The sequence below is a fragment of the Coenobita brevimanus genome, chromosome 90 (assembly GCF_032717465.1).
Source record: "Coenobita brevimanus isolate Jiangsu-jjx chromosome 90, ASM3271746v2, whole genome shotgun sequence".
Classification (NCBI taxonomy): Eukaryota; Metazoa; Arthropoda; class Malacostraca; order Decapoda; family Coenobitidae; genus Coenobita; species Coenobita brevimanus.
The window spans coordinates 24,342,576-24,356,840 of record NC_137043.1 but is presented as its reverse complement, the minus strand read 5'-3'; the positions used below and the strand labels follow the sequence as shown (position 1 = coordinate 24,356,840).

The following is a 14,265-nucleotide window of genomic DNA, read 5'->3' as shown; positions in this document are numbered from 1 at the left end:
TGTGTGGATCAAATATTTGCAGTAAGACAGGTAGTGGCAAAGGTTTGTGAGAAGAACTATAAGGTGTGCATGGCATTTATGGATCTGGAAAAAAGCATACAACGAAGTAGACAGAGAAGGATTGTGGAAGGTTTTGCGCATGTATGGTGTAGATGGTAAGCTGCTAGGTGCCGTCAAAAGTTATTATGATGACAGTGAAGCATGTGTAAGGGTAACTGGACATCTAAGTGAATGGTTCACGATCGGTGTGGGCATGCGACAAAGTTGCATGATGTTCCCAAGGCTGTTCAATACCTATAAGGATGGAGTGAAAAGAGAAGTAAAAACATGAGTTATGGAGAGGAATGGCATTGGTAATGAATGGGGATGGATGGAATATCTCAAATTTGTTGTATGCTGATGATGCAGGACTACAGTACTTACAAATACTACACAAGAACTTGGTAGACTAGTGCAGAGTTTTACTAATGTTTGTAAGTGTCGTGCCTTGAGTGTAAATGTAGAAAACGGTAAAATGATAATTAATGAGAGAGAAGGTGAATCCCAGTGCGATGTTACAGTGAATGGAGAGAGACTGGAATTAGTGAGCGAGTTCAAATACCTGGGTACAGTGAAAGAAAAGAGAGGAATATATGCCAAAAAAAAAAAAAAAAAAAAAAAAAAAAAAGGTGGAAAGTAGAGCAACACAAGGAAGGAAAGTAGCTGGTGCTATGAAGGCCTTGATAAGAAACAGAGGTTTGAGTGCTGCAGCTGCACGAGGCTTACATGGAGTGTTAGTGTCAACTTTAACATATGGATGTGAGACTGTGATGTGGCATGAAAATGAAAAGTCAAGAGTAAGAGCAGTGGAGATGGGACTGCTAAGGAATATATGTGGAGTACAGAGAGTGGATAGGATATGAAATGATGTGAATGTGAAAGATGTGGAGTGAGGAAGTCTGTGGACACCAGAATTGAAGAGAATGTACTGATATGGTTTGGTCATGTGGAGAGAATGGATAACAACAGAGTTGTGAAAAAGGTATATCTGAGTAAATTTGAAGGAGGAAGGAGGTGAAGCAGGCCAAGGAGATGGTGGAAGAGTGTGTGAGGAAGAAAGGTATGGAAGTCGGTGAGGCTTGGGGACTCATAAGAGATCAAGCCGGCTGGAAGAATGTTGTGAGAAGAAGTGCATGATCAGGGATTTGGCACCCCTTTTTAACGTGACAGTGTCTGACTGACTCTATTGGATATGTTTATGTGAATTTCAAGTTACAGAATGTGGTGAATGTTTTTGGTGTATCAAATAAAGCCACGATTCCGGAGGCATGAATGATGAGTGAATGGGAGCATGGCCCATTGGACTAGGCGAACTTAGGCTGTCTGGACGTGCTACTCCTCATTCTGCCCTAGGGTGGGAAAGGAGGTCCAGATGATGATGATGATGCAGAGCGTGTGTAAGAGTGGGAAATACTGTGAGTGATTGGTTTCCCATGAGGATGGGGCTGTGGCAGGGATGTGTGATGTTGCCTTGGTTGTTTAATATTTATATGGATGGTGTTGTATGGGAGGTGAATGCAAGAGTGTTAGGTGGAGGCTTGAGTATAGTGAATTCTGGTGGTAGAGAGTGGAATGTGAATCAGCTGCTGTCTGCAGATGATACTGCACTGGTGGCTGATTTGGAGGGAAGACCGAGAGAGTTGGCAGAGGTGTTTGGGAGTGTGTGTGAAAGGAGGAAATTGAGAGTAAATGAGAATAAGAGTAAAGTGATGAAGTGTATGAGGCTGGTAGATGGTAGGAGGAGAATGTAGTTCTGAATGGTAGAGTTGCTTGAGGAGGTAGAGCATTTTAAGTACTTAGGGTCGCATGTGCTGTGGATGGAAGAATAGATGTAGAGGTGAAGTTCAGAATGAATGAAAAAGAAAAGATGCTGGGAGGAATGAAAAAAATGTTTAGATGTCATTCACTTGAAACAGATGGAAAGAGAAGGCTGTATGAGGGTGTAGTGGTGCTGACTGCATTATATGGGGCTGAAACATGGAATATGGGTCTAGCAGAGAGGAAACGTCTGAAATGTAATGGAGATGAGGTGTATGAGGAGTATGTGTGGAGTGACGCATATGGATCGAGTGAGAAATGATGAAGTGCGAAGGTGAGCTGGAGTTATGCAGGAGATGGCTGAACGAGTTGAACAGAGAGTGTTGCGATGGTTTGACATATGGAGAGAAAGGATGAAGAGCGACTGGGGAAAAAGATAACTGGATTGGATGTGAGAGGTGTAAAGCTGAGAGGAAGACGATGGACAGATTTGGATGGACAGCGTGAAGAGAGCTTCAGATGCGAGAAGGATACCTGTAGAGCAAGAAAGAATGGCTGCAAATGATAGGAATGACTGGAAAAAAATTGTGAATGGATGAATGGTGACATGGCCCCGGGGAGGATATTCTCCCGCATTTGGTCTGATCAGCCAATTAGGTCAGGTGCGGGTAAGGGGATGGGTCCATTATGATGTGGCAGTGGTAATCCAGCTCTGTTGTCTGGCCCTGCTGTGGATGTGGCTGATTGCGCTGTGCAGCTGACCCTTGTGCGATGTGATGCAGTGAGGATCTGTACCTTCTCCCTTTGGGGCTAAGATACAAGTAAATGTGTGTGTGTGGATGAGTAAATTGGGAGTGTCATCCTGTCTCGGCTACTCCATCTTGGAGGGAAGCAGCCAAGGTATATAGATAAACAGATAGTAATGCCACTCAGGGATGAGTGAGGATGGTTACTCTCATCTTAAATGTCAGGACCAACTTGCCTAGCCCCAGGGTCATACGCTCCTCATGGGGCAACACAGGAATAGATGATGATGATGATGATGATGATGATGATGATGAATGATGATGATGATGGAGAGTTACTTTCCCCTCCCCAAAGAAATGTACAACTCACCAATGTCTCATCATAATCATCTGCCTTGGGGTTGATACATACAACCATCTTTACACTTCCCTCTCCATCAAAGTAGTTCTTAAAGTAGTGTGTAAGCTTGGAATCCCGATATGGCACTTTCCGGTTGGTCCCATTCACCTGGTTTTCTCGCAGGATCTCAATGCAGGCACGCAGGTTCATAAGGGAGTTGTTGATGTTACCTGATCAATGAAAGGTGTGACAGCGAATAACAATACAATATATACAATACAGCTATATGCATTAACCCATTCACATGAACATATACATCTGTTACTTCAAAGATTAAATTGGCACTTCATGCAGCAATCTTCACTATAGTTGCAGCGTGTGAGTCTTAAGGTTTCATTATCATGCCCTGGCAACCTACCAGTTAACAGTGTACCCGATTTCGTGTATAATATGTTACACACACGATTCGTGTATACTGTAATAACTATGTTAGTGTATACAGTAAACCCTCGATATAACAAACTAATTGGGGGGAGGGGTGGGTCGCGATATCGGATGGCCATTATTAACCGAGGGATCACCGACGCAAAGTTGCTACATCCGTGGAGTCATTCGGTCCTACGTGCCCAACCAGAACTTACTCTATGAAGTTTCACATGGAGAATTCAACGTTTTATGTAGTTATACAGTACACGTACAGTAAATACCATCCCGTATGAAGCTGTACATATAAATGCAATGCCTATAATGTAATGTAGTACTTTTTTTTTTTTAATGTGAGGAAGAAGGAACCAAGGGCAACAAGCCTGCAAACTGTTCCTTCCAAGAGAAAAATAAAATACAAGACAGAGCCAAATTCAAGATCCATACATTTCAAGATGCCTGGACACAATGCGTTTGAAAGACGGAGATCATAGGAAGCAGGAAATACAGACAGAGGGAGACAGCTCCAGAGTTGACCTGTTGCATAAATGAAGGACTGGGAGTAACGGTTAACTCTTGCATTAGAGAGTTGGACAGAAAAGGGGTGAGAGTTTGCTGCTAAATGGGTTCTACGCGCCCGTCGTAGAGGTCGAGGAATGCATGCAGACAGTTCAGAGGAACAGTGACCATTGAAGTAGCGATAGAAAAGAGATAAAGATGCAACAGTGCGGCGAAGAGACAGAGGCTGAAGGGAGTCAGTAAGAGAGGGAGAGTTAATGAGACGAAAAGCCTTTGACTCCAACCTATTGAAAAGAGCTGTACGTGGGGAGCCTCCCCACACATGAAAGTTGTACTCCATGCAGGGGCGGATAAAACCCCTGTACAGAGTCAACAATTGTGCAGGGATAAAGAAGGAACAGAGTCGGCTTAGCACAACCAATCTCTTGGAAGCAGATTTTACAATAGATGAAATATGATCTTTCCAAGATAAGTCCCGAGTAAATGAAACCTCAAGCATGTTCAACGATGATGCACGATTAAACTGAATATTATTAAACATTAGTGGATATACCTGTTGAAGATTTTGTCGGGTTGATAGGTGCAAAAACTGAGTCTTTAATGCATTAGAAACAACCAGATTATTTTTACCCCAGTCAGAGATACTAGCCAAGTCAGACGTTAGGTGTACCATAGCCTCATCCCTTGTTTGTTGAGGTAACTGCTGAGATGGATGTTGTGGGAATCGAATGGAAAGGTGAAGGGTGGAGTCATCAGCGTATGAGTGGATAGGGTTAGATGTACAGCTTAGGTCACTGATGAATAAAAGGAAGAGAGTTGGTGATAGAACAGAGCCCTGAGGAACACCACTGTTAACAGATCTAGGAGAAGAACGATGGCCGTCTACAACAGCGGCTATAGAACGACCAGAAAGGAAGCTAGAGATGAAGGCACAGATAGAAGGATAGAAACCGTAAGAGGGCAGTTTGTGAATTAAAGATTTATGCCAGACTCAATCGAAAGCCTTTGAGATGTCAAGTGCAATGGCAAAGCTTTCGCCAAAGTCCCGAAAGGAGGATGACCAGGAGTCTGAATGGTAGACGAGAAGATCGCCTGTGGAGTGTCCCTGACGGAACCCATACTGACAATCAGAAAGAAGGTTGTGATAGGAAAGATGCTTTAAAATTTTTCTATTAAGAATAGACTCGAAAACTTTTGAGATACAGGAGGTTAAAGCAATTGGACGATAGTTAGAGGGTTAGGAATGGTCACCCTTCTTTGGGACTGGCTGAATGAGAGCAAACTTCCAGCAAGAAGGAAAGGTACAAGCTGATAGACAAAGGCGAAAGAGTTTGCCTAGGCAGGGTGTAAGCACAGAAGCACAGTTCTTGAGAAGGAGGGACTCCATCAGGCCCATATACAGTACCCTCGCATCCAACACGGTAATATTGTCATGCATGGGTCCCGTGCTGGACCAAAAACGTGTTGGACAAACAACAGAGCTTATAGGGAAAAATGAATTATGTCAGCAACCCTAGGAAAAGTCACCCTAAATACCCACCATATACCTATACATATATTGGTACTACTGTAATTATAATAAATGATACTGTACTGTGAATGATAACTAACCTTTTAGGATAATGTTGGTGGGCTTGCTGGGAATGGAAGGTGATATCCGAGACTAGGTAGTCCTACTGGGTCCCTGGAGGATGGCTGCTGGCGTCACTAGTGGGTAATGGCTGCTGCTCCTCCTCAACCTCCCTCATAAATCCTTTGAAATTCCTCTCCCCTTTCTTCTGCCTCTCGATGAATTCTAGCTTGGTGGCCTAAGGGAGGTGTCGCCGCTTCTTGGGGTTCACAGAAGGCTTCCTAGGCATCGTGAGCAGCGTAAAATGCAGTAGCAAGGGCAGAAAATGCAGCGAGAAAAAAGCACCGCCCAATGCGAATTATGCAACTGAGTGGCGCTGTGGCGGGAAAAATTTAAACAAAACATCACGTGAGAGCAGAAACTTTTTTCATTGGGCGACATCACGATCTCGTCACAATAGTGGCTGTCAGCGTCACGGGAATGTCCAGTATGACCATGTTGGACCAGGGGTGATCGTGCTAGGGGCGAACTCTGCAGATTTCGCCCACTTCTCGGAGCTCCGTCAGTGTTATGCTTACGCACTCGTTTTACAGTACTTAAATCATATTAAATCGTACTAATTTTTTGCTCTCCGTGCTGGACGCAAATCGTGCTGGACAAACGCGTGTTGGACGCGAGGGTACTGTACCTTATTAGTATTGAGGCCTGTGATGGCTGAAAATACATCAGTTGAAAAAATGTTAATGTTAGCCATGAGGAAGTCAGAGGGGGAAAGCGATGGAGGAACAGCACCGGAATTGTCTAAGGTGGAATTTGAGGAGAAAGTCTGAGTGAAGAGATCTGCTTTATCAGTAGAAGAAATAGCTACAGAGCCATCAGAGTAGAAAAGAGAAGGGAAGGATGATGAGGTAAAGTTGTCAAAGAGGTTTTTGGCAAGGTGCCAGAAGGAGCAGGAAGAATTCGAGTTAGAGACTTGAGAGCATTTTGTGTGGATGAAATTATTTTTAGCAGAGCGAAGAACAGACTTAGTACGATTCCTGGCAGAAATGTATAAAACATGTGATTCAGGGGTGGGTTGGCTTTGGTATCTTTTATAGGCCCTGTCCTTGTTGCTAACAGCATTAGAACAAGCGTGATTAAACCAAGGCTTTCGTGCACCAAAAAAAGGTCGCTATATCCGGCAGAAGTTCGCTCTGGAAATGGTGGGTCGTTATATCTGAAGTTTGCTACAAAAGGGTTTGTTATATTGAGGGTTTACTGTAATATATTTGTGCATAACAATACACAATTCATGTAAAACATGATAAGGAATTGGACACACTGCTGACTGGTAGGTTGCCAGAGTACTATAACAACACCTTCAGACTCAAATGCTGTGACTATTGTGAATGTGTAAAAGACAACTGCAATTTTGCAGTAAAAATTATCTTCTGCTGTAGAGAATGAGCTTCCTCTCTCTCACTTGGGTACTCTCCCTTTTATTGGACAGTTCTCTACTGCATGCAAGGGGATAAAAGTAGGCCTTCATGCTGTAAACTGACATAGTACACAGGTCCCATTACCCTCATAGTTTTAAGACAACTGGTGGTCAAGTGCATTATGGCACAATGATTAGTTGTGGCCCATAACTATTTACTTCTGAGAGTTGGTTGGGGTTTATTGCTCAAGTGATGCCACAACTAATGGTGAAATATTGGTTTAGATGATGGAAAGGAATAAGTACAGCTACCCTCCAGGAAATGAGTTCTCTCTCACTTTCAGCTACCATCCTTGCTGAATGTAAGCTGAAGTGGCTGAAGGCACAGTTCTTACACCTAATGAAGATGCAGGGAATACATGGACAAGACTGAGCTCTACAAGTTCAGCCACTAGATTTTGGCCTAAATACTGTGCACTGGCAGAGCAGTACCTTCCCAGAACAATCGTAACCATGCATTTCCAACACTAAAAAATCTTGTGTATCCTGACCTGCCTCCTTGATTCTATCTCCAACAGCCTTTGTGCGAACATTGCGCTCAGAGCCGGCCAGGTCCACTAAGGAAAGCTGTGACACTGCTATGGCATTCTTATTTGTCACAACATCTTCACCTTGTGCATCAAGTGGTGCCTGATGAAATGAACAGATATTCTGGTACAGTATAACACAAAATACACACTGTTAGCTTTAAATAACATCATTCATGTTTTTTAAAGAAAATTAATCAATAAAAGAGAAATGCCTAATAATTAGTTTAATATTCCACTTTAAGTCCTTCAAAAATTGTCTACTCATCATCATAACCTTATCAGTAGTAATAGTATCTGCAGCCTCAGACTCATCTAAATGTGACTGTTGTGGGCTGCATGATGAAACTGTCTTCTCCCTGCAATTCACCGTTCTCTTTTAGGAAGTGGCGCAGCATGAGGGGGGCACAGGGGTGGGTTCCCCAGGCGCAGAATTCTTAGGGGTGCAAAATATATATATAAAAAAAAAAAAAAAAAAAAAAAAAATAATAATAAAAAAAAAAGTGATAAATCAAAAATAACGCACCCTCCCCCTCATACTGAAAATCTCCCAATGTTCAAAAATTCTACACAGTTTTTCAACATGACGGGGCAATCAAATGTTGCCACATAACATTTACAATATTTTTCTCACCAATTACAGCCATACTGTCCTCTTGTAATCCTTAACGGTGAATTACATAATGCCTAATAATAGCGTGATTTCCCATCTGAAGATATCGGTACTGTAATGTTCTATAACTTGCATAAAAAATCATAATTAAAAAAATCACACGCAACTATGGCCATATAGCCCTGCTAGGTTAAAGGAGCGCGCTACCACTCCCGGCAACAATGACCCGTCAGAGGCTTGAACTCGACCTCATGATTACGAGTCAGTTGCTCTACCTCTGAGCCACCACACCCCTACCCTAGGGTGGGAAAGAAGGTCCGGATGATGATGATGAAAAAAAATCATAATTTCACTGAGTTGCAAGGGTGCCTAGGCAGCCTTGCTCCTCGTTCCCTACCGCCTCGTCTCCGTGATGTGTGACACTGCTACATTGTGTAACTTTTAAAATTCACCTCATGCCTAAAGTAATCCTTAAAATGCATACATTATGTGTACAGATTTTCTACTCAGAATGACAAATTCTTTCACCTCTACAAATATTTGCATAAACTAGTGTTACACATTGTATTTATGAAACACGTGTCCTCTGTTATTTGTGCATGTGGCGACAATCCGATCGCTAAATTAAGAGCTGTCGAAATCTCTAAATACCATCGTCAAGTAATGTTCCCGCCAAGTTAGTGTTGCAACACCAACACAGAGGTAAACATGATGCTGTAGTCAGTGTTTGCATGTGCCGATAAGAGTTCAATTTGGTGAATTTTGATGTTTTGGTGTGTCGAAAGTTTAGTTTTGATTTTTTTGCTGTGATACCGGTAATTGTTTTGCTGATGCAGTTGTCATTTCATATTCTTCGTTCTTCTGCTTCAACTATGCAATATATATATATATATATATATATATATATACAGTGCTCGTCAGAAGTATTCAGCGTTGTCCGCCGGGCGCGCAACACTTATGGCCCAAAAAGAATCACCCATTTTTGGGGGTAAGAATTGAGCCATAAGTTTGAGCTCCGAGCATGATGTCACGGTAGCCTGAGGCCTTCTGACGCGCTGGTTGGTTCCCGCCTCAGTCGCCCACGGGCTGCCTGAGAGAGAGGAACTCCGCCGAGTGTCCCTCTCAAATTGCGCCATTTTTTACCGAGTGTCCCGCAGTGTTTTGGCCTTCAAAACTTTGTTATGGCACCTACCCGTGAACTATCGAGTGAAATCATATCCCAGATCATTGCTCTAAAGGAGGCAGGCCACCACACAAAGGAAATTAGTGAATTGGTTGGTGTGGCACGATCGACAGTGCGTCGTTGGTGTGCGCGGTTTTGGGAGGAAAACAGTGGCGAAGTTCCCACAAAGAAACCGAGGTCTGGTAGGCCTAGGAAAACTTCCCCAAGGTCTGTTAATGTTTTAAAACGTGCAGTGGAGTTTAATCCTTGTGTGAGTGCAAGGAAAATTAAGGAGAGCAACCCGGAAGTGTTTGGTGAGGTGTCAGTGAGAACAGTGTCTCGTAGGGTGCATGAGCTTGGTTACACAAGTCACAGGCCTGTGAAAAAGCCTCTTCTCTCTAGCAGCCAGAGAATTCGTAGGCTTGCCTTTGCTAATAAATATCTAAATTGAGGTGAGGAGCAATGGTTGTCAGTGTTGTGGTCTGATGAGGCAACATTTAGTGTTACCTGTAACAGAGGAGCATGCAAAGGTAGTGACCCACTTGACCCACGGTATGTAGAAAGCACAGTTAAACATCCTGATTCACTCATGGTATGGGGTTGTTTCTCAGGGAAGGGTTTGGGGAAGCTTGTTGTACTTCCCAAGAACCTCAGAGTGAATCAGGATGTTTACCTGGAGCTTCTGTGTGATCATTTACCAGACTCCTTCGAGCTAACAGGTGCACGAGTGTTTCAGCAGGACAGTGCACCTGCTCACAAGGCCAAATCGGTCACCAATTGACTTCGTGACTGCGAGGTATCATTCATGACAGACTGGCCAGGAAATAGCCCAGACCTCAACCCGATTGAAAACCTTTGGTACGTCGTAAAGAAGAGTCTCCAAGGGAAGGACGTGAGCTCTCTGCCTAAGCTGGAAGCCGCCATTCGAGACTCCTGGGACAAAATACCCCTCCAGCACCTCAGGAGCCTCGTCCTTTCATTTCCAAGATGTCTCAGGTCCGTGAAGAAACTAAAGGCTACCCTACGAAGCACTAAAGGTAAATAAAATGCATTATTTATATGTTTTTTCAATGTTGAAAGGTTTGTTTCTCAGGAGGGACGCAGGGCGCCCCATACTTCTGACGAGCACTGTATATATATATATTGATTTTTTAAATAGTTTAACCCTTTAACCATGGGGAGTCACTTTCGTGACGCTCGGGAACAAGAGATTATACGGCGGGGCATCACTTTTGTGATTCTGTGTTATTTTGAATTCGCCCGGGCTTTCAAGTGGTGGCTTGTATCATCTACCAGTACTACCAGTGTCCAGCTATACTCAGTTCTGCTAATGTCATCTACACTCCCATCCACTGTTGACAATTTAGCCATTTTTCCCCTTGTCCTTGACTCCCTTTCATTACCCTCTCCTCCCGCCTGCCCAGCTGCGCTGCACTACACAAATCCTTGACGAATTTTTCCATTCATTTTATCCATTGAAATGTGCCCTGTGCCCTATTCTTATACATAATAATATATAAAAGAAAGAGAAAAGGTAATTGATACTGCCATATGTCTGGAATGGGATAATTATCACCTGGTGACACCCCATATGCACTCGTTCGCTAATTTTCCCTGTTTATTTACCCTTGAAATATGCCGTATGATCTATTCTCATAACAAAAATAAATATAAGAAAGGAAGGGAGAAGCCTAAGTGATATTTACATTCACCTGGAACTACCTAATTTATTACGTATTGTCTAGATTTCCTGCCAATCATTTCATAGCATATAAATTAGCAGATGTCACCAGGCTGGCATTGTCAACCCCTCCCTGCCCCTAGGCCACATCATTCAGTTTACTGTCGTCTTTCAAGGTGAAACCATGTCTGATTTGCACCTGTCCTTAGCCCCCTGCAAAAGGGGCCTGTGACCTCTACCCCTACTAAACCTCGTGTGGAAGGGGGTAAAGGACTAAGTGACTCCGCTGTGGAACGTGAGCTGACTAATTTATCGATGATAATGATGGACAGTGACTACGGTCTTTCTGGTGGCTCTAAAACGGTGCAAGTGGAAATGTAAATAATGTGTAAATAGGAAGTGAAAGCAATGAATGTAAATATAACTGAACAGTGGAAAATAGTTTTATAAGTGAAATGCGTGGCTTTGACAGATACACATACAATACTCCGGAATATTCCGGAGAATACCGTAGTATCCCCGACATCGAGGCGAACCAGGAGCAGTGGAGTTCGCCCTCAAGAATGCCGACACCCCCACTCGGACCCCACGGGGTAGCCGCCGCCAGCCACCACCACTCCGGGCAACAACGGCGTATGTCAGCCCGGGCCGTGCGCCCCTGTGACACTCAACCACCACGCCGCCGCCACCGTAGGCGAAAGACACTACCTTCGTGTGGCGGAATCACCGAGTTAGCTAGGGGTGGAGTCAGAAACAATACTCCAGGCAGCGCCCCTCAGGTAGAGACGATCTATGGTCGCTCTGATAGTGCAAAGGTAGAGACGATCTATGGTCGCTCCCATAAAAACCCGGTAGAGACGATCTATGGTCGCTCCCATAAAACCCCGGTAGAGACGATCAATGGTCGCTCCCGTAACACCCAGGTAGAGACGATCAATGGTCGCTCCCTTGGCCCTCCGGTAGAGACGATCTATGGTCGCTCCCATAAAACCCTGGTAGAGACGATCAATGGTCGCTCCCCTAAAACTCGGGTAGAGACGATCAACGGTCGCTCCCCCAAAACCCAGGTAGAGACGATCTATGGTCGCTCCCCTAAAAATCAGGTAGAGACGATCAATGGTCGCTCCCCCAAAGCTCAGGTAGAGACGATCAATGGTCGCTCCCTCAGCACTCCGGTAGAGACGATCAAAGGTCGCTCCCCTAAAAATCAGGTAGAGACGATCAATGGTCGCTCCCCTAAAGCTCAGGTAGAGACGATCAACGGTCGCTCCCTCAGCACTCCGGTAGAGACGATCAATGGTCGCTCCCCTAAAAACCAGGTAGAGACGATCTATGGTCGCTCCCCTAAAAATCAGGTAGAGACGATCAATGGTCGCTCCCCTAAAGCTCAGGTAGAGACGATCAACGGTCGCTCCCTCAGCACTCCGGTAGAGACGATCGATGGTCGCTCCCAGGGTATAGTGAGGAGAAAGACGTCTCCACGACCGGAGGTTGAACTCCAGGGGTCTCGCTCCGGAAATTCTCGGAGAGACCTCCCTGTTTCCCCCGGCCTCTGTTCCCTACACGTGGCCTTTGAGAAGACCCACCTGTCGGGCCCCCGTGACAGCCACTGCCGCAGTCCTCCCCTGACGGTGCCCCTGGTCGTGGGAGACCGCAGTCTGTCGCCTCTTCCGGCCCGCCCTAGGACACCTGGGCGAGACCTCACCACGCCCCCGCGACGCCGGGACCTGACCCAGAGGTTCCTAGACCTCTTCGGCCCCAGCCCTAAGGGCCTTACACCGGAGCCCAGTCCGGAAACCCCCGGACGCGAGAGGACGCCCTCGCGAGTCGCCCCGTGCCCTCTCGGCTCGCCCCGCCCTGACGACGCCCTCAGTCCGACCGGATCACCGATGATGTGTCCGTGTTTCTCTCCATGAGGAAATACGAGTGACCCTGTAACAATCGTGAAGTAGGTTAAGTGTGACTCCTTTTCTCTTAGAATAAGTATTGTGCAGTAACTTTATGTAATCTCAATTGGGGCATACCAGGGCATAATACCCAGTTGAAGGACGAGAATGTGGGTTGAGACCTCAAGTGAAAATACGTGCGAGTGTCATCCCGAAGCTTTCTAAAGACATATCTCTAGAGCCCGAAGAAAGACTAAAATATTATTGGAGTGCTATTGGCTAATCTCTGAGTAATATGGTGAAGTAGTATTTACGAGTGTTCCGACTTTGTTACGCGTTGTGAAGCGAGAGTCTACATAACATATCTAGGAGATGTGTAATGAATAAGTTGTGCCTGCAGAAACCTATTTCCACCAAAACAACAAGGACGGCGAGTAATAACGATATTCCCCTCCTCCGCACACTATTCCTAAAAACTCTCTCCATCCCTCGCTCCCTCTCTTAAAGTCAAAGTAAGAATCAGAGTTAATTGTCAAAGAATCTTCGCCAACAGAAAACACCTAAACTCCCTTGTTAATATCGGGCATCCTTAAATATTACCATAACTGTCTCCTCGCCGTTTTAAGTCACTCTCCGTGTCTCCCCTACCTCCTCCTGGTGGATCACAAACCCCCTCCCTCCTCACGCGCTCCGCGCGCACCTGTATTTACTGCACTCCTAGTACTAAGATTTGTTGTATTGTCATTAGTATCTAGAAAGCTAGTATCCTGCGAGATACACAATATTTTAGATAAGGTTTTTGTATTGCTCTATATTGTGATGTAATGTCTGCTGAAGTGTCCTGTGTCTGACTGAAGTAATATACGTGTATGGTGTTGCCGAAGGTTTTTATGTCCTACCTCTCTTTATTGCACTAGCTCCGATCTCGAAAGAGGACCCTGCTCCGCGTTGAGTTGAATAGGTATGAGAAGTCGAGCCTAATTCAACTCAGCATTACAATAAGTTACTGCAAGTGACAGTGCATAACATAGTGTAAATAAAATAGAAATGTAAATAACGTAAATAAAATAAAGAATGTAAACAGAAATGTAAATAGTTAGTATATATAAGAATACGAGTATAAATACTTGAAGTAATGAAAGTGAACGTGTGTAAATCCTTGGAGTAATGAAAGTGAAAGTGAAAGCTTTGCTCTAGCGTGTGTGAATACTTGGGGGTAATGAAAGTGAAAAGTGAAAACTTTGCTCTCTACACTAGTTTACTGAACGAGAATGTGAATGCCTGGAGTGTAAATAAACTACTAGTACCGAGAGAAACTTATGGATAAATACTGTATATATAAATAAGTGTAATAAAGTACTATGGTGGTACCAATCTTAAATGGCGGTTTAGATGGGGCATGAACCTCTACAGTGGTGCCACGTGTTCCATACCCGCTATGAGAACGGCTCGGATATATGTAATAGGCATCACAATAAGATAAACACAAAAGAATAAATTGGTAACGTTTGTATTATTATATAT

The 14,265-nt window shown here is 44.4% G+C and overlaps 1 protein-coding gene across 1 annotated transcript in view; it reads right to left on the bottom strand.

Moving 5' to 3' along the window:
- The window catches only part of pav (kinesin family member pavarotti), a 170,702-nt gene that overhangs the window by 74,762 nt on the left and 81,675 nt on the right, over window positions 1-14,265 (bottom strand). The window contains exons 9-10 of the mRNA XM_080281640.1: window positions 7,364-7,502; window positions 2,914-3,113 (exon numbers count right to left, since the gene is read on the bottom strand). Coding sequence (XP_080137766.1) covers window positions 2,914-3,113; window positions 7,364-7,502 — 339 coding nt within the window. The remainder of the gene's footprint in view (window positions 1-2,913; window positions 3,114-7,363; window positions 7,503-14,265) is intronic.